The sequence below is a fragment of the Tachyglossus aculeatus genome, chromosome 2 (genome assembly GCF_015852505.1).
Source record: "Tachyglossus aculeatus isolate mTacAcu1 chromosome 2, mTacAcu1.pri, whole genome shotgun sequence".
In the NCBI taxonomy this organism is placed as follows: Eukaryota; Metazoa; Chordata; class Mammalia; order Monotremata; family Tachyglossidae; genus Tachyglossus; species Tachyglossus aculeatus.
This window is the reverse complement of record NC_052067.1, coordinates 67,027,559-67,048,961: the sequence shown is the minus strand read 5'-3', so window position 1 is coordinate 67,048,961 and position 21,403 is coordinate 67,027,559. Positions and strand designations below refer to the sequence as shown.

At 41.4% G+C, this 21,403-nt stretch overlaps 1 protein-coding gene across 1 annotated transcript in view; it reads left to right on the top strand.

Moving 5' to 3' along the window:
- The window catches only part of CCDC170 (coiled-coil domain containing 170), a 91,087-nt gene extending 70,431 nt beyond the window's left edge, over positions 1 to 20,656 (top strand). Inside the window, exons 8-11 of the mRNA XM_038762284.1 lie at positions 5,018 to 5,191; positions 11,570 to 11,812; positions 15,604 to 15,840; positions 20,195 to 20,656. Coding sequence (XP_038618212.1) covers positions 5,018 to 5,191; positions 11,570 to 11,812; positions 15,604 to 15,840; positions 20,195 to 20,371 — 831 coding nt within the window. The 3' untranslated portion in view covers positions 20,372 to 20,656. The remainder of the gene's footprint in view (positions 1 to 5,017; positions 5,192 to 11,569; positions 11,813 to 15,603; positions 15,841 to 20,194) is intronic.
- The last annotated feature ends 747 nt before the right edge of the window (positions 20,657 to 21,403 follow it).

Here is a 21,403-nt window from a genome sequence, read left to right as displayed (position 1 = left end):
TAAGTGACTTGCCCAAGGTCACACAGCAGACATGTGGCAGAGCCGGGATTCGAATCCATGACCTCTGACTCCAAAGCCCGGGCTCTTTCCACTGAGCCATGCTGCTTCTACTTGTTCTAAATGCTGGGGTGTTGGACACAGGCCCTGTCCCACATGGGGCTCACAGTCTTAATCCCCATTTTACAGAAGAGGGAATTGAGATCCAGAGAAGTGAAGTGACCTGCCCAAGGTCACACAGCAGACAAGTGGTGGAGGCAGGATTAGAACCCAAGTCCTTCTGACTCTCAGGCATATATGCTCTATCCACTAAGCCATGCTGCTTCTCAGCACTGACTCCGTGTCCAGCACTGTTCTTAGCGCTGGGGAAGATACGGGATGATCAGATCAAGAAGCAGCATGGCTTAGTGATGATGAAGATGGTATTTTTAAGCACTTACTATGTGCTAAGCACTGTTCTTTGCACTGAGGGAGATACAAGCGGATAGAGCACAGGGCTGGGAGTCAGAAGGACCAGGGTTCTAATCCCAGCGCTGCACATATCTGCTGTGTGACCTCGGCCAAGTCACTTAACTTCTCTGTGCCTCAGGTACCTCATCTGTAAAATGGGGATTAAGAGAGTGAGCCCCAAGTGGGACAGGGACTGTGTCCAACCTGATTATCTTGTATCTATCCCAGATCTTAGAACAGTGAGTGGCACTTAACAAGTTACCATAATTATTATTATTATTATCACGTCAGACATAGGGGACTCACAGTCTAAGCAGGAGGGAGAACAGGTATTGAATCTTGATTTTACAGATGAGGTAACTGTGGCACAGAGGTGTTATGAAAAACTATAGGATTCAAAAATAATTGAGGCAGAATAATTATTGATAGAGGCACCTGAATGTCGAGTCTACGAGGGGAAAAACTGGTGTCACTTTTAAAAAATTGCATCTTCTTAACAGCCTTAACGATTTCAGCTCCACTAGATAGCTGTTGATTTAGGATTTGCTAATAGGATCTGATAAAGAAATGGCCTAAAAAGGAAGTAACTAAACTCACGTTGGTGACAAATCACTATTGTCAGCAGGTCCAAAAATGGAAAAGTTGACATTATTAATCCCAGTCCCCCCCACCCTCCCGCCTCCGACTGTAAGCTTGTTGTTGTCAGGGGATGTATCTGTTATATTGTCACATTGTACTCTTCCAAGTGCTTAGTATAGTGCTCTGCATGCAGTAAATGCTCAATAAATGTTATTGACTGATGGACTGACTTACTGTTGGAAGGTAAATAGGTAAATTTGCCAGTATGCTACTGCTGCTGATGCCTCTCCTACCCTCCTTTCCAAAGCTGCCATAGTTCCTTCCTTTCTGCCCTTGCTACTGCCATGGTTTCTCCACTTTTGTGTTCTTCCTTTTCATCTACTTCCTCTTTTGCTGTTTCTGCTGTTGCAGTTCTTGTTCCTCCCAAAGGCTTCTGTTTCCCTATCCTCCGCTTTTTTCCTCTTCTTCTGCTGTCCTGTTACTATTACCACTTCTAATATTGTGATGACTTCTGTTCTTGTGTCAGTTTGCTTTGTGCAGCACTTAAGTGGTCAGAGAAGTAGGCTGGCTTTGTGCTGTATAAAGACTCCAGCAAAACGTCAAGGGTAGAAACCACCTCAGTATTGCAAGGAAATGCAGCAGGGGGAAGAGGAAAAATCAGGCAATCAATGATATTTATTAAGCGCTCACTGTGTGCAGAGAGAATACAGTACAATAGAGTTGGTAGACACATTCCCTGCTCACAGTGAGCTTACAGTCTAGAGAAATGTAAATACGACAGAAGAAAAGCCATAGTGGCAGCAGGTGGAGGAGGAGCCAAGGTTGTTTGGGGTTGTGGGCCAGGACTGTGTTTACCATGTTTGTTATATTGTACTCACCCAAACATTTATTACAGTGCTCTGCACACATTTATTAGTCCATCAGTCAGTCAGCTGTATTTATTGAGCACTTACTGTGTGCAGAGCACTGTACTAAGTGCTTGGGAGAGTACAGTATTACAGTACAACAGACACTAAGCACTGGGGTCTTTTCCAACCTGTATTGTCATACTCTCCCAAGTGCCTCGGACCCTGGGGTTTGATTCAACCTGCCCTGCAAATTCAGCAGGGCACTCTGCCCTGCCCTTCCACCCCTCTGCCTGGCCCATCTGCCCCAAATCAATCGATCGATCGATCAGACACAAAAACTGGCCCACAGGTTTTCATACCAAGTCCGCCGGCCTGCAAATTTGAGTTATCCTCCCCTTTTACTGAAATCCAAGCCAGAGACCTTCAGCTCTACTCTTTAATGATTCTTACTATCTTACTATCACCTTCAAAAGTATTATCGAGGACTTACTAGATGTAGCACGCTGTACAGTGGGTTTGGGAGAGTACAACAGTCTTAACAGTACCTGTATATATGTATATATGTTTGTACGTATTTATTACTCTATTTATTTATTTTACTTGTACATATCTGATCTATTTATTTTATTTTGTTAGTATGTTTGGTTTTGTTCTCTGTCTCCTCCTTTTAGACTGTGAGCCCACTGTTGGGTAGGGACTGTCTCTATATGTTGCCAACTTGGACTTCCCAAGCGCCTAATACAGTGCTCTGCACACAGTAAGCGCTCAATAAATACGATTGATTGATTGATTGATTTAGTGCTCAATAAATACAATTGATTGATGAAGAAATACTTAAAGCTAGTTACTGGCAAATTCCAGTCATCAAAGCTTCCGAATTAGCTCTTTTGTATAACCTCAGTAATTATAATTATGGTATTGGTTAAGTGCTTATTATAGGTCAAGCTGTACTAAGTGCTGTGGTAGATATAAGATAATCAGGTCAGAAATAGTTCCTGTCCTGCAAAGGGGGCTCACAGTCTGAATAGGAGGGTCAAGAGATTTGAATTCCCATTTTAGAGATGAGGAAACTGAAGCAAGAAAAGTTAAGCTGCATGCCCAAGGTCACACAGCAGGCATTTGGCAAAGTTGTGATGAGAACTCAGGGCCTCTGATTCCCAGGTCCATGCTTTTTCCACTTGGTCATGTTGCTCCTGTAGTATTGAAAAATCTAGGTCGTCATTAATAAAGCCTGCTGTACCCCTCTCTGTTTCTATTTGCGGCATGGATCCCCAACTTGGCTGGATTTAATGTAAGCTAGAGTGCATATGTGGTCCTGATATTTTATGGCCTGCCAGTGATCTGGAAGGGGAAGGGAAAATTTCCTACTTGATATTAACTATTATTGATACTAAATCTCCCAGCGCACAAAGTAGTGTTCAAGTGGCTAAAAATATCACCAATGAAACACCAGTTAATTGTCTAAGTATGCCCAAAGGAACAACGAAGAAATACGACTGATCTGTAATTCTCACTCATAGGCACAGTTCATTCATTGATTCATTGATTCAGTGATATTTATTGAGTGCTTACTGTGTGCAGAGGACTGAGCTAAGTGGTTGGGAAAGTACAATACAACAGTAAACAGTGACACTCCCTGCTCACAATGAGCTTAGAGAAGGGGAGACAGGCATCAATACAAACAAATAAAATTACAGATATAGGTCACACCACAGACAAGTGGTAGAGCTGGGATTAGAATTCATGACCTTCTTACTCCCAGGACCATAGTCTGTCCAATACGCCATGGTGCTTCTCAAACGATGGCTCAAACGGAATATTGGGGTGCAGTTCTGGTCACCTCATTTAAATTGGAGGATTTCACCTGAAATAGTGCCCGCTTCAGTCTATACTTCACTCTGCTGCCTAGATTATCTTTTTACAGAAACGCTCCAGGCATGTCACCCCCCTCCTCAAAAATCTCCAGTGGCTGCCTGCCAACCTTCGTATTAAGCAAATACTCCTCACTATTGGCTTCAAAGCTCTCCATCACCTTGCCCCCTCCTACCTCCCCTCCCTTCTTTCCTTCTACAGCCCAGCCCACACCCTCCGCTCCTCTGCCGCTAACCTCCTCACTGTGCCTCATTCTCACCTGTCCCGCCGTCGACCCCTGGGCCACATCCTATCTCTGGTCTGGAACCCTCCCTCCTCACATCTGCCAAACTAGCAAACATCCCCCCCCCTACCTTCAAAGCCCTACTGAAAGCTCACCTCCTCCAGGAGGCCTTCCCAGCCTGAACCCCTTCTCCTCTTCTCCTCCTCCCCACCCCATTGCCCTGACTTCTTCCCTCTGCTCTACCCCCTCCCCACCCCACAGCACTTGTGTATCTATGTACATATTCATTATTCTATTTATTTTACTAATGATGTGTATATATCTATAATTCTATTTATATTAATGCTACTGATGCCAGTCTACTTGTTTTGTTTTGTTGTCTGTCTCCCCCCTTCTAGACTGTGAGCCTGTTGTTGGGTGGGGATTGTCTCTGTTGCCCAATTGTCCTTTTCAAGCACTCAGTACAGTACTCTGCACACAGTAAGCGCTCAATAAATACGATTGAATGAATGAATACCCCACAGGACCTCCAAAACATATAGAAGAGAGACAACAATTCGGAAGGCTTCCCAAAACTGAAATGAAGCACGTACTGATGAAGGAACACTCACTTCTCTAAGGGACCTGGGCATCCACAAAATACAGGCAGGCATTCTGCAAGGCAGCACTTCTGGGTGTTTTAATTCAGTGAAGATTATGGTTATTGACTAACAGCTGCAGGAAAATCTCAGAGCAGCTCGGGGGGATGTCATTCAAAACAAAATAATCCATGGATCCATGATAGAAGTTTGTTTCTTACACAGTTTTGTCTTTAGGCTAAAAAAAAATATGCGTTCCTTTCACTGAACCTCTTCCCATTTTGTTGGCTCATTTTATTTTGATGTTACTCTGCAGGTTTTTATTTTGGGTACGTTGCATATATTTTAACCGTTGTAAAATGAAAAATGCTTAGCGATCTATCAATTTGAGAACAGGAAGGATGTGGTTCTGGTAAGGCCATCCATCCATTGACTCCCATTTCCTGTCTGCACTTTTGTTTTGGGTTTAGTATCTCCGTTTTATGGATCAGCTCTCTGAGAAGATGAAACTGGACCAGGTGGTTGCTGAACTTGGCTTTGACATGCGACTGGATGCATTTCTTGCTCGTGCAGAACAGCTGGTCCAATTAGAAAGCAATGCAGTTATTGAAAGCAAGACCATGGCCTTCAGCCTGCAGAGGAAGGTAGCACAAGCAACGGTATCTTGTCAGGGTCAAAAATGCCCTTCTAGGAAACTTATAAAAACATAGGAAGAAACAAACAGAAATTCTCTCTACCCTATTTTTGAGGTTTCCTGGAAAAAGTGACTTGAAAAGTGCTCTTCGTCTTTGAAATTTTGCAATGATTTTTTATCACATTTTTCAGTGATATGGTATAAAACATTTATATTAATGTCCGTCTCCCCCTGTAGACTATAAGCTCATTGTGGACAGGAAACGTGTCTGGCAGCTCTGTAGTATTGTATTCTCCCAAGTCCTTAGTATAGTACACTACATATAGTAAGCGCTCAAGAAATACCATTGATTGACTGATTATCATTCTGCCATTGTCATTCCATAATATTACACTTTTTCTTCTTGACATCTTTAATTTTTTTTTACTACTTTACAGATGTGGAGCAGTTAAAAATCAGATATTAGGAAACATAGAGTGATTGTATTGCTGTATAGTCAGTCAGTCAACTGTATTTATTGAGTGCTTACTGTGTGCAGAACACTGTACTAAGCACTGGGGAGAGTCCAATATAATAATATAACTGACACATTCCCTGCCCACAACGATCTTACAGTCTAGAGGGGGAGCCAGGCATTAATATAAATAAATAAAACTATGGATATGTACATCCCCCCATCTTACCTCCTTCCCTTCCCCACAGCACCTGTATATATGTATATGTGTTTGTACATATTTATTACTCTATTTATTTATTCATTTATTTTACCCGTACATATCTATTCTATTGAATTTATTTTGTTAGTATGTTTGTTTTTGTTCTCTGTCTCCCCCTTTTAGACTGTGAGCCCACTGTTTGGTAGGGACTGTCTCTATATGTTGCCAACTTGTACTTCCCAAGAGCTTAGTACAGTGCTCTGCACACAGTAAGCGCTCAATAAATACGATTGATTGATTGATTGATAAGTGCTGTGTGGCTGAGAGGTGGGATGAATAATGGGAACAAATGAGGGCAATGCAAAAGGAAGTGGAAGAAAAGGAAAGGAGCAAAAGGATGTAAGCCAGTTCCTGCAGCTCTATTATTCTGTCAATTTACTGGTCCCTACTCCGTGCAGAGCACTGTACTCGCTTAAAATGGCATGTGAGATTAAAACCACTATCATATCACAGAAGTGCCAAATTATTCTTTTGAGAAGGGGGTGATTTCAAAGAGTTAATAAGTCATAAAGCCACTATTTTCGGTCTTTTCAGCCCTGATTGGAAACTCTCAAGTCTTGTCAGAGACCTGGGATGAGCAAGCGTGGGAGTCTAGCTTAGAAAACTGTGGAGATGAGCACCCCCATCATTCTTGTGGAGTAAGCACCTAGTCCAAAAGAAATAATAATAGTGGTATTTGTTAAGCACTGCCTATGTACCTAGCACTGTACTAAGTACTGGGGTGGATACAAGGAAAACTGTTTTTCATATTTATGGGATAATATGGGTTTCTGTTGCATTTTGTTTCATTCCCATGGGGCTCAATTCTCCGTCTCTTGAAGAGGGAGATTGGGTCGTTGTACAACTGCTTAGAGTTGTCGGAGTGTTCTTGTGCTCCTTTATGTTGGGGGTGAGGAGTGCTCCCATGTTCAACTCCTTCACACAAAACTATGATGCTGTCCCTCTTCTTGGAAGTGCAGCTGGGGCTGCTTGCTCCCCCAAATAGGGATTTAATATCTGCTCTTCCTCTTAGACTGGGAACCCCTTGTGGGGTGGGGACTGGGTCAATCAATCAATCGTATTTATTGAGCACTTACTGTGTCTACATCTGCACTTAGTATAGTGCCAGTGACATAGTAATTGTTTTTTAAAAGATGCCATATGAGAATGTGTCCAGAGCCAGAAATGGAAGAGCCGCACCCCCAGCGTTCTCTGGGATTTGCTCACCAACCTCCTTGCTCCCTCTATTTAGAGCTCTTTCCTATGCACAGTTCTGTGGGCAAGTCATCAAGGGCTCTCAGTTGCCTCCTGAAGCTGTCTAAGGCTGAGCCTGGTTTCAGGAATTAACCTAGTGATTCAATCAATCAATTAATCAGTAATAATAATAATAATGAAATGATGGCATTTACTAAGCGCTTACTATGTGCAAAGCACTGTTTTAAGCACTGGGACAGATACAAGGTAATCAGGTTGTCCCACGTGGGGCTCACAGTCTTAATCAATCAATCATTCAATCAATCAATCGTATTTATTGAGCGCTTACTGTGTGCAGAGCAGTGTACTAAGCCCTTGGGAAGTACAAGCTGGCAACATATAGAGACAGTCCCAACCCAACAGTGGGCTCACAGTCTAGAAGGGGGAGACAGAGAACAAAACCAAACATACTAACAAAATAAAATAAATAGAACAGATAGGTACAAGTAAAATAAATAAATGAATAAATAGAGTAATAAATATGTACAAACATATATACATATATACAGGTGCTGTGGGGAAGGGAAGGAGGTAAGATGTGGGGGGATGGAGAGGGAGGCAAGGGGGAGAGGAAGGAAGGGGCTCAGTCTGGGAAGGCCTCCTGGAGGAGATGAGCTCTCAGCAGGACCTTGAAGAGAGGAAGAAGGGATTAAGTGCTCATTTCCTCTACTCCCACTCAATTTTGCTTCTCTCTGTTCCCTTTGGATTTGCATTTATTTCCCTGAACTCAGTCCCTCAACAATTATGTACATATCCATAATTTATTTATATATATGTTCATGTGTGTCTCCCCTTGTAGATGGTAACCTCCTTTTGGGCAGGGAACGTGTCTACCGACTATGCTTATATTGTACACGCTTAAGCGCTTAGCACAGTGCTCTGCACAAAGTAATCGCCCAGTGAATATGATTGATTTTTTAGTCTGAATAAGAAAAATGTAATGGAGAGTGCCCTTTTAAAAGAATAGGAAATACGTTTTTAACTTATTTTAGAAATGATTAATTTTTTAGCACTCCCTCCTTAAGGGAATTTTATATAAGAATCTTGGCAGTGAAGACTAGAAAACATCATGTCATCTTTATAACTAGAATGAAAACTAGAATGAATTACAGTCCTTTGCAGGGTAACACCCAGATAGTTTATCCACCTTCTTAATACATATCCACTTTTTTTTTTAACCTCAGGCTACTGATTCAGATGAGGCACATTCCTTAGAATTACTTAAGAATCAGAATTTTTTTTAAAAAAGATGGTATTTGTTAAGCACATACTATGTGCCAAGCACTGTTCTAAGCACTGGGGTGGGGGTGGGGGATACAGGATATCAGGTTGTCCCACATGGGGCTCACAGTCTTAATCCCCATTTTACAGACGAGGGAACTGAGGCACAGAGAAGTTAAGTGACTGCCCAAAGTCACACAGCTGACAAGTGGTGGAGTTGTGATTAGAACCCATGCCCTCTGATTCCCAAGCCCCTGCTCTTTCCACTGAGCCATGCTGCTTCTCTTAATTTGTCTGAGGAAGTAAAGAAATATATGTTTAACTGTACATTTCAATGTATTTTTTTCACATTTCCCAAAGCATTCATTCTCAAATTCCTAGTACTGAGTATAGGAAGTCTGATTGCCTTCAGTGCTGGATGCCAGTTAATCAAGAGGTCTGAGGAGACTGCCATACATAATATACAGGTTCTTATTTTTGAAGTAAGATGCAAGAACGTTTGATTTCTTTTTCCCCTTGAATATCATGATCTCTTTATTTACATTTGTGAGAATTGTTCTCACCTCTTTTTCTTATAAGAAAATTAGCGAGGTCTGAAAATCAAATATTTTAGTTCCATAAATTACGTCTCAATGAAATCCTTTTATGGTTGAAAACAGTCCTATTTTCCAGACTCAGAGGTCCAGCAGAAATCATTGTTTTGGAACCATAAACCCTGACGTAAGAAAACAGGAAGGGAGAACCAAGCTGCTTAGGCATAGCTGCTGTTGTGGAAAGTCTATGGTTTAGCACCTATTAATTATAAAGTAAAGGTTTTTTTCTTCAAACATGACTGGCTATTTAGGACCTAAGTGACCAAAACCTGCATTGTTAAACATTTTTCTCTGTAGAGAAATAGTGTAAGGAGGCAGTAAGTTGAAAGGAGAAGGCATGGTCTTAGGCTGCTTCCTCATTCATGGAAAATCATGAAAGCTAGACAGACAACCAACCATCAATCCATTTTTCTACAAGTCTTCCAGCCCCAGAAGTTAGTCTGGTAACAGACCTTGCCCTTTCCCCTGTAGTCCTAGTGCTTCTTCCTTCCATCCCTATGCTCTCCCTGCCCCATTCTCTTCATCATCATCATCATCAATCGTATTTATTGAGCGCTTACTGTGTGCAGAACACTGTACTAAGCACTTGGGAAGTACAAATTGGCAACATATTCCATGCTCATCCCTGCTCATTCAGTTTGAGAAGCATCATGGTGTAGTGATGATGATGATTGTATTTGTTAAGTGCTTACTATGTGCCAAGCACTGTTCGAAGCGCTGCGGTAGATACAAGGTAATCAGGTTGTCCCACACGGGGCTCACAGTCTTAATCCTCATTTTACAGATGAGGTAACTGAGGCACAGAGAAGTGAAGTGACTTGCCCAAAGTCACACGGCTGATAAGTGGCAGAGGTGGGATTAGAACCCACGACCTCTGACTCCCAAGCCCGGGCTCTTTCCACTAAGCCAAGCTGCTTCTAGTGGATAGAGCGCAGGCCTGGGAATCAGAAGGTCATGCGTTCTAATCCTAGCTCCACCGCTTGTGTGCTGTGTGACCTTGGGTAAGTCACTTCACTTCTCTGGGCCTCAGTTACCTCATCTGGAAAGTGGGGATTGAGACTGAGCCCCACATGGGACAGGGACCGTGTCCAACCCTACTTGTTTGTATCCACCAGAGGGCTTGACACATAGTAAGCGCTTAATAAATACGATTGAATGAATAGTAAGCGCTCAACGAATACCTTCATTATTATTATTTCGCTGTGCTGCACGCTGAGTGGTGAACAGAAATCTTGTGGTCCGATTTCTGACTAGCTTTAGCTGTTAAATCTACACCTGACCAGATTACACTCTCCTAAAGCATTTGCTTTTTGACCTCACTGGGTTCTGTGCTTTGCTTCCCCCAAACATATACATATTTAGATATTCTTGCCATTTGATTTATAGAAACAGCAAGAGGGACTTGATTTGGAAGCTTTAGATAACAGATACATTAGTGTTCCCCTTCTCTGGAGAATGAAGATTCTGCACAATGACAGTACTTAGATTGGAGAAAATAATCAGTCAGTCGATCAGTAATATTTATCGAGTGTTTACACTGTGCAGGGAACTGTACTAAGAACTGTATTAAGTGCTTGGGAGAGCACAATAGAGTTAGTAAACACAATTTCTCTTCTTAAGGAGTTTACAATCTAGTGGAAAGTACTTATGGCAGACGATGGGAAGGGTCTGGACGTCTCTAAGTACTTGCTAACAGTAAGATCCTTGTACTCTTGCAAGTGCTTTGTAAAGTATTCAGAAAACTTATAAAAATCTTAAATAATTCATGACAGGAGCAAGTTACCACAAAATTGCTTTGATAAAATAAATCTTACAAAGTCAATAAAAAAGGATCAGCAGCATAAAAGTAAAGCAAATTTGCAAAATGGAAAAACCCTGTCAAAATTATTAGGTTTACATTATGCAGTCAATTACAGCAAAAAATACAATATATTTTTATGACTGCTTTTTCAACACAACTGAAGTTTTAAATTACAACACTTGAAACAACAACAACAAAATCCTACTTTATCATTCCGCACAGAGTAAGCACTCAATAAACACTATTGTCTAATTAATTGATTCACGAGGAACATTCCTGACTGGTTTGGGTGAAGACTTGATCAGGGACCTGATTCAGGATAAGATTATCCCATGAGGTCTCTTCGATAAGTAATTTTTCTCCAAATGTGCCCTAAGCCTCTTAAAATTCAAAGAATTTCCTTGGCACTTTTAATTTTTCTAAAGCAACCATCATTTTGGGCACCTTTTAATAAATCACTGAATTGCTCAAATAGTTGGTACACAGCTGAATTCAGTTGAGTACTTTCAGTTCCTTAGTTGGGTGTGGGTTTGCTGTGTGTTAGGCTATGTGTTACTACATGTTGGCTGTGAATATCCATTTTAGTAGTTTTAAATGCAATTTCACATTTTCATTATGATTCAGCTAATCAAATTTCGAAAGCCTGCCTGCTCTGCACATTTTCTGTAGCTCTTTTGTCCAGTTCTTCTCAGATGCCTAGAATAATGCCTAGAAAAAATCACATAAATCAGTCTTATTGAAATGTAGATAAAGATCAGCTTTACAGTAATAGTCCGCTTAGATTTGCTGAATGTTGAGTCTTTGAAATCTGCTTTTCCAATCAGCTAAAGACACAGAAAGAAAAACTTGAGAGCAGAGAACTACACATGAGCCTTCTGCGGCAGAAACTAGCCCAAATGGAGGAGGAGAAGCAAGGGCGAACCGCCTTAGCGGTGGAGAAGGACGAAGCCCTTCTAGCAGCCAGGAAGTTGCAGAAGAAGGTGGAGAGGCTACAGACGGAGCTCAGCGTGGCCAGAGAATCAATGACAGAGCTCAAGGCCAAACTCTCTGATGCTAACGAATTCAAGGCACGTACCAAACGTATATTTTGTTACTGCTCTTTAATGGTCATGGCAAAAGTTGTTTTCCAGCTGCAATAGCCTGCCAGTGCTCACTTTAGGACAGAACACCATTTGGAGGAGGTTGAAGCATCTTTAGAGTAGTTTCAGGTGAAAGGAAAAGCAAGACACTACTTCAACTCTTTTATGTTTCCTTCACGACTCTATGTTGCCAATTTGTACTTCCCAAGCGCTTAGTACAGTGCTCTGCACATAGTAAGCGTTCAATAAATGCGATTGATGATGATGATGATGATGTTCAAAATACGCAATTATGGTTCTGTCTACACAAGCTAGATACAGTTCCAAATCACACTGCTCTATTACTTGCAAAAAGTCTGCCTTTCCCTCCTCTCTCCCTACACTTACTTACACTGACACTTACTCATCTCTCTTAATAATAATAATAATGGCATTTATTAAGTGCTTACTATGTGCAAAGCACTGTTCTAAGCACTGGGGGGATACAAGGTGATCAGGTTGTCCCACGTGAGGCTCACAGTCTTCACCCCCATTTTACAAATGAGGGAACAGAGGCTCAGAGGAGTTAAGTGACTTGCCCAAGGTCACACAGCAGTCATGTGGAGGAGCCGGGATTTGAACCCATGACCTCTGACTCCAAAGCCCAGGCTCTTTCCACTGAGCCACGCTGCTTCTCTTGGTATTGGGTGCCAACAGGGAGCAATAGGGGGAGTTACAGGCAGATGTGGTCCAATCCTCAAGTTTTCATTTAGGATCTTTACTTAATTCAGCAGAGTGTACTGGTTTAAAAGTAACATTTTGATGAAACTCTTTGTAGGGTAGAAGTAATACCCATATCAAAAAACACTTATTTCCTACCCTCACTAATGAACTCTTTTCCAGAACATTTGTTTGGTTTTAAGAAGATTTAGCCAAACACATGATTATGAACATCAGATGTTCTTGGGTTTCTTTTAAATAGGATAATGCAGAACATCTAATTAAATGCCTGGTCTAGTTAAACTATGATCCACAATCCACCTATAATCCTATTCAATTGCTAGGATATTAAGTGTCCATATTCTTTCACCCCAAACATTACTCTGGATGAAGCTAGAAATAACTGTTCAATTTAGTTCTGAAAAGAGCCTCTCCATTTTAATTTTTCCCCAGCCTTTTTAGATGGAAAAAAAGGCAGTAATGGAAAGTATAAGCCTGTCTGTTGAGTGGAAAAACCATAAAACATCTAATCCATGTTGGACGGCTTTCAAAGCCTTCTGTGGCTTTCTCTCCTTAAATTTTGCAAGTGACCCTCAAGTGGGGTTGAGTGCTCATGTTTGCTCACTTTCAAAAGGATTTCAGTCTGGATTCTGATATCGTTGTGCCAACAGAAGGAACACTGCAATCAGTCAGTTCATCAATAGTAGTTATTGAGCAGTTACTGTATCCTGAGCACTACATTTTGGGAGTGTGCAAGGAGTTTACATTCTAGTCTCTTTTCCCATTTCCATTAGAAAAAGATCCGGGATCCTTGAGCCGTCCTTCACAATGTAAGGCCTTCTCACACTTTGAACTTAACATAACGGCAAGTTTATTTTTCTGTCCTCTTTTATGGAATTTGTAAAGTGCGTACTATGTGCCCAGCACTGTATTAAGCAGTGAGGTAGATACGAAATAATCAGGTTGGATACAATCCATGTCCCTACTTTAAAGATGAGGAAATTGAGGCATACAGAAGTTAAGTGATTTACCCAAGGTCACACAGCAGATGTGTTGCTGAGCCAGGATTAGAAACTAGGTCTTTCTAATGCCCAGGCCAGTGCGCTATCTGCTAGGCTACATTACTTCTCTTGTAGTATTACTGTTTCCCCCTCTAGACTCATTTTGGGCAGGGAACATGTCTTCTAATTTTGTTGTATTCTCCCAGCCGCTTAGTACAGTGCTCTGCACATAATACACATCAATAAATACTACTGAATAATTCTAAAAAGTGGGTTCTCAGATCTGGCAACTGTTTTAGTAGCTATGAAGAGAGGGCTGAGAAAGTCACTGATGGGTAGATTGTTAGATTTTCCATTGTGTATCAGTTTTATCAAAACTTGAAGAGTACTCCTTTCATCTTCCTTTTAGTTAGAATATCCTGCACTGCAATTTCAGTTCACTGTTTAAGCTAAAGGGAGAATAAAAAAAAAAAACCCACAACACTTTACTGTGGAGGCCACAACTCTGTCAGTTCAGTTCTACTAGAGTGTAGCTATGCTAGGGTCCCTAACTTTTAAAACCCACTTATGGTGTTTTAGCCTTTATCTTTAGTTCTTCTTTTTGGAAATGGGGGTAATCTCTGAATTACCTCTGGAGAGTTTTTAAATCTCTGGACTTCCACATTTGGTCTCTGGAGCATTCAGGAGTGTTTGTTGGATCATGCTCAGTAGTTCATATTGTGATTGGGAAAAAAATTTAAATTGGGGTCCACATGTGGGCCAGAAACTATGTCAAATTTATCTTGTATCTACCCCAGGGCTTAGCACATACTATGCCCTTACTAAATTATTAATTATAATGTATTCATTCAGTCGTATTTAATGAGCACTTACTGTGTGCAGAGCATTGTACTAAAAACTTGGGTGAGTACAGTATAACAATGAACAGACATATTCCTTGCTCACAACAAGCTCACAGTCTTAATATCACTGCTTTTATTATTCTTACTGAGGACCTTTCTCTATTTCTCACCCTGCCCTCTTTCTCCCCACTCTCAGGCTTGCTGAAGAGCTAGAATGCAGAGTCTTTGCCAACTGAACTCTGTAACTGGTTCACAAGCAAGTCTTCTGTCTCTATTTTTCCAAATTTTAATTTTTGATTTTTTAATGGTATTTGTTAAGTGCATACTACATGCCAGGCACTATTCCAAGCACTGGGAAGATACAAAGTAATCAGGTTGGATGTAATCCAAGTCCCACATGGGGTTTACAGTCGTAATACACATTTTACAGATGAGGTAACTGAGGTACGAGAAATTAAGCGACTTGCTGAACTATGTGCTAAGCCCTGGGGTAGATAAAAATAAATTTGACATGGTTTCTGGCCCACTTGTGGACCCCAATTTAAATTTTTTAACTCAATCATAATATGAACTACTGAGCATGATCCAACAAGCACTCTTGAATGCTCCAGAGACCAAATGTGGAAGTCCAGAGTATAGAACAGTGCTTTGCACATAGTAAGCACTTAATAAATGCCATCATCATCATCATTATTATTATTATTATTAGATAAGTGGCAGAGCCAGAATTAGAACCCAGGTCCTTCTATCTCCCAGGCCCGTGCTCTATCCACTAGGCCTCGCTGCTTCTACAGAGAACCTCTGGGTTTTATTCATTAAAAAGGTATTTATAGTTCTTTTGTCATCTTGGGCTTTTTAAGATTTACAGGTGAGGAAACTGAGATTCTGGGAATTTTAGTGATTTACCTAGAATCCTACATAGACAACTTTAAAACTCAGGCCAAGAACTTCCTTTTCATAATCCTCTCATTGGCTGAGCCCTTACAGTTTGTCTCATTAATGATGGGCATAATGACACGCTCATTGTGAGATGTTTAAACGTAGGACCTTGCAGATGGAAATCTTAACATAGAATGTGATTAAATTTGGGAGTTCTCTGTCTTATTTCTGGGTCTGCATTATTCAGTAGGTGAATCCCAGTTACTCCTGATCTGACTTATTCTTACAACTTCCACAAGGAAATAAGCAAAGACATCCTCATTTTCCTATTTGTCTGATTATCCTGGTTCATTTTTAGATTAAAACTCTCGAACAGACCAAAGCCATAGAAGTTCTAAACAAGTCCAGGGACAGGCTGGAAAAGATGAAGGAGAAAGCTGAGAAGAAGTTAACCTCCGTGAAATCAGAACTGGATTTCATTACGCATGAAGCTAAGGAAGATAAAGAAAGGGCCAAGAACACGTTAGAGGTGGTAACCAGTGAAATGAAGACCCTGAAAAGAACAGTGGAAGAAATGACGAAGAGAGAAAGTCAGGTATGTATACTTTTTTTTGGAGAAAGTGGTGTGGCTAGCAGATGTTTTTTATGGCTCATGATACTAAATTTGGAATCGCTACAAAGTATAGGTACCGAGCCCGTGAAGGAGAGAGGAACCATGGGCCCTACAACCGTCTAATCTGGAGTCCTAGCCTTGTTCACCCCAGGTCTCTAATAAGACTGGGTGTTAGTCGTCGCATATGGCTGACGTGATTACACTTGCCAGGAACTAGTTCCTTGCTTTGCCTTGGACCTCATTTGAACCGAGCCCAGCTGGTTTGGTTGGGAGCTCTTGATTTTGTCTCCATGGCATTGGAGAGGAGAAAAAAGTTGGAAGAAGGGGAAAGGAAAGGGCAAAATGAAACTAGAAATAAGTAGGAAAGTGTGATTAGGCACAGGGACACATGCACAGGAACAGAGTAACAGGTTAACTCTACATGCAGACCTGAGAAAGTTGTTGATGAAGATGATGGCGTCTCCTGTTTTAGAAGGGCAAGTCCGAATATACATGTATATATAAGAGAAGCAGCGTGGCTCAGTGGAAAGAGCACGGGCTTTGGAGTCAGAGGTCATGGGTTCGAACCCCGGCTCCGCCAATTGTCAGCAGTGTGACTTTAGGCAAGTCACTTAACTTCTCTGTGCCTCAGTTCCCTCATCTGTAAAATGGGGATTTTTTTTAATGGCATTTATTAAGCGCTTACTATGTGCAAAGCACTGTTCTAAGCGCTGGAGAGGCTACAAGGTGATCAGGTGGTCCCACAGGGGGCTCACAGTCTTCATCCCCATTTTACAGATGAGGTAACTGAGGCACAGAGAAGTGAAGTGACTTGCCCAAAGTCACACAGCTGACAGTTGGCGGAGCCGGGATTAAGACTGTGAGCCCCACATGGGACAACCTGATCACCTTGTAACCTCCCAGTGCTTAGAACAGTGCTTGGCACATAGTAAGTGCTTAATAAATGCCATCATTATTATTATTATTATTATTATTATTATTATTATTATGTATATTTTGCTGTCCTTCCTCTGGTCTGCTTCAAGTTTTAATGAACATAATAAATTAAGCAAAACTATTGTGGGTCAGAACAGTAGTCCAACCAGCCAAATATTCTGTCTCCAACAGTAGCAAGAGGATGCTTGGAGGAACACTGTGATGGTTTTCCCCGTGACAACCAAAGCCTAGCTGAATGATTCTTTTTCCTTTAGCCTTCAGGATAAGTATCTTTCTTCTTTTTATTCATCATTTTTCCTTTTGGCACTTTTTTGCCAGCCCAAGAGAAATTTAAGCTAGGGTAACTTCGGTGATTTTGAAGTTTCAGTGTCAATATCAGAGCTTGAAATGACTTTTTTTTTTTTAAATCTGATTTTTCATCCCGTTGGTTTTTTTTAGCTGAAAAGCATTTTTTCTCTCCAACTGCTATTACTTTGATGTGTTCTACCATGACACATATAAAATGATTTCCAGTCCTTTTAGATAGCCAGGATAAGTGCATTGCATGACCAGAAATGGGACTAGGCAGCGAGGTGTGATGGAAGAGCTGCGGGCCTGAAAGCCGAAGGCCCTGGGTTTGAGTCCTGACTCTGATACCCATTTCCTGTGTGACTCTGGGCAAGTCACTTAACTTCCCCATGCCTCAGTTTCCCCAGCTGCAAACTGGGGGTAATAATAGCTGAAACCCTATCTTGCAGGGTTGTTGCGAGGAGTAAATAACTAAATAATGTAAGGCGCTTAGGTAATAAAAGCACTACCTAGAAATGCTGAAAACCACCCTAGCTTAGTGGAAAGAGCCCGGGCTTGGGAGACAGAGGCTGTGGGTTCTAATCCCACCTCTGCCACTTGTCAGCTGTGTGACTTTGGGCAAGTTGCTTAACTTCTCTGTGCCTCAGTTACCTTATCTGTAAAATGGGATTAAGACTGTGAGCCCCATGTGGGACAACCTGATTATCTTGTATCTACCCCAGCGCTCAGTGCTTGTAACAGTGCTTGGCATATAGTAAGCACTTAACAAATACCATTATTATTATTATTATTTTATAGGTCTGTGAGATGATGTTCAATGGTCACTTCTCTTCCAAAGGAGGGAAAGGGTCTGATTTCAGTGTGAGCCTGTGAATTTGGGTCAGATTGGGACAGAACATCCCTGATCAGTCCAATCCCAAACCGGAGGGATTCTGGTCCGGAACTGGCTGGTCTGGGGGGAATCCCTCCAACCAGTGTTGATCGCCAGAGACCGCTCTTCAATCAATCAATCAATCAATCAATCGTATTTATTGAGCGCTTACTGTGTGCAGAGCACTGGACTAAGCGCTTGGGAAGTACAGGTTGGCAACATATAGAGACAGTCCCTACCCAACAGTGGGCTCACAGTCTAAAAGGGGGAGACAGAGAACAAAACCAAGCATACTAACAAAATAAAATAAATAGAATAGATATGTACAAGTAAAATAAATAAATAAATAAATAGAGTAATAAATATGTGCAAACATATATACAGAGATATTCACAGATCTCCCCCACCACCCCTGCCAAGAGGGCCCCAAATTGGTTCTATTCCAACCTAAAACCAAGTGTTTGGTTGGAACCACACTTGATCTAAAGTTTCAGGGAAGGAAAAGACTAGCTCACAGCTGACTTTCCCCTCACTGTTAAATAATTGATCCAGTAAATTCCCCTGAGCCTATTTGCAACAAAATGAATCACTTATGAAGAAGCTTTTGTCATAACCGACATCTTGTTTTCCTGGACTTCCCAAGTGCTTAGTACAGTGCTCTGCACACAGTAAGCACTCAATAAATATGATTGAGTGAATGAATGAATGAGGATGGAAACTATGAATGCTGTCATCTTGCTTCTATGAGACTGCTACCATGCATTACTGTAGAGCACAGAGTGATATTTCCAATTTTTTTCTGGTGTATATGTACACTGTACTGTACTGCATTGCACTTGCACTATATTAAGCACTGGGATAGATCAATCAATCAATCAATCGTATTTATTGAGCACTTACTGTGTGCAGAGCACTGTACCAAGCTCTTGGGAAGTACAAGATGGCAACATATAGAGACAGTCCCTACCCAACAGTGGGCTTACAGTCTAAAAGGGGGAGACAGAGAACAAAACCAAACATACTAACAAAAGAAAATAAATAGAATAGATATGTACAAGTAAAATAAATAAATAAATAGATGTAAACTAATCAGGTTGGACACAGTCCATGTCCCACATGGAGCTCACAGTCTTAATAACCCATTTTACCAATAAGGTAACTAAGGCACAGAGAAATTGAGGGACTTGCCCAAGGTCACACAGCAGACAGGCAACAGAACCTGGATTCTCTGTCTATTTGGGATGCCCACAGTAAAATGAACAATTCCCACCCCAGACACTCTGTACAAATGGTGGGAAAAAGAAAGGGAAGTGGAAGCCCTTTTAATGAGCTAGAAACCCTGAGGACCATCCAGTTTGGTGTGTTCTACACGTTGCATTTGAATGGTTCCTTATGGGATCTTATGTTGCCTTTGATTTGGTTTCTTATGTGGCCAGGTTTTCTACAGTTAACCAGGCAGGGAAGAGATGTAGTCTCAACAGTGATGCATAAACAATGGAAGAGCAAGTGCATATGCAGCTCATAAAAAAGCACTCACTCATTTGCTAGTTGCAAGGAAGAGAGTTTATCTGGCCCGTACATCAGGTCAGTCACAAAAAGAAACATGTACTGGGCAGCCTGACCCCCATTGTTTTTGGCTTTCATCTCTCTGCTTTGCTGAAGCTCAAAGGGCCACAGAGTGGACTGCCGATCTAAGAACTGGTCTTTTTTCTTTTTGGTTGTTGGCTCTGCTTGTACTCGCATGTCAGGCAGAGTAGTGAGTGCTGAGTTTCCAGACCCGAGGTGCTTCGGAAAGAAAATCTTGGAGGAAAGGATGATCTTGACCCTAAGAGATAGGACCGATGGGAGGGGGTGGGGGAGAGAAGAGGCTCTGGGGAATTTCTTCCCTTTCTTCCATTTGAGTGAGTCATGTCGGGAAGAGTTCTATGTTTCCCAAATTTGAGGGTCTGGCAGTGAAAAGGAGATTGAAAGATAAGGATACAGTCAGAAGTCTTTCTTAGCTGGCACATTTAAGTCCAAAGTTATTTTATTCCTAATTTGGCTATGACAATACCCTTTGTCTCCTTCAGAAACTCTAGGTGTCATTGACTGTGATTTCCACAGGGTAGCCTGCCTATCCCTCATATTCTGTTAATCTAGGTCCCCTGCAAATGTCTGGGTTTTCCAGAACTTACTGTTGAGTGTGACTTTGGAGTAGGATTTTTCCTCTCTGGTTGATCATTTGGTTATTTGGAATTGCAGCTTGTGGATTTCAGGGAGGTGGTTTCCCAGATGTTGGGCCTGAATATTGCCAGTCTCGCTCTCCCCGACTACGAAATCATCAGATCTCTTGAGAAGCTGATTCATTGTCATCAGCATCACCATCTTACCTGTGGCTGCATTGAGGACATTACTCTGTGGCAAGATGGATCCTCATAGAACCCCTTACAACGTCTTCACTGACCAACTCCTTTGTTGCGAAGGTGAAGAATAGATGTCCCAACACTGGTGATTTTTTTTTTCTGTCCATGTCTTGTTCCCTCTTTGTACAAGATGTATTACATATTGTGTACTGACATCAGATCTTATAGGCTCTAAAACGTCCCTGATATAGTCCCCCGAACTTCAAAACATGTCCTTATAAATAGACAAAGTCATGTGGAGATTTGATCATTATCCTGTAAATGAGAAACCATATAGACAAATCAGTCAGATAAATTTCAAACAACGAAAAGAATCCTCCTTGGATCCAGAATTAGCTTGATCATATAGATGAATTAAAATAGTCAATCAATTGACAAATTTCTAAGCAGCGTGGCTCAGAGGAAAGAGCCCGGGCTTTGGAGTCGGAGGTCAGGGGTTCAAATCCCGGCTCCACCAATTGTCAGCTGTGTGACTTTGGACAAGTCACTTCACTTCTCTGGGCCTCAGTTCCCTCATCTGTAAAATGGGGATGAAGACTGTGAGCGCCCCATGGGACAACCTGATCACCTTGTAACCTCCCCAGCACTTAGAACAGTGCTTTGCACATAGTAAGTGCTTAATAAATGCCATTATTATTATTATTATTATTATTTTCAGGGACATGTGGTTCAGCGTATGCCGAAACATTGGACCAAACTAGAGCTTAAGCTCTAATACTTTTCTGCCTCTTAAAACTGCACTATTACCTGTGTGCCATGATTTTGTGATACTGTTAATGAAGATATTTCTCCTTTCCCTCTCCATTAGTGCTTATTATTATTATTATTATTATTATTAATAATAATAATAATAATAATAATAATAATGGTATTTGTTAAGCACTTACTATGTGCCAGGCACTGTACTAAGCTCCGGCGTGGACAAGGAGATCAGGTTGGACACAATCTCTATCCCTCGTGGGGCTCACATTCTCAATCCCCATTTTCCAGATGAAGTAGCTGAGGCACAGAGAAGTAAAGTGACTTGCCCAAGGTCACACAGCAGAGG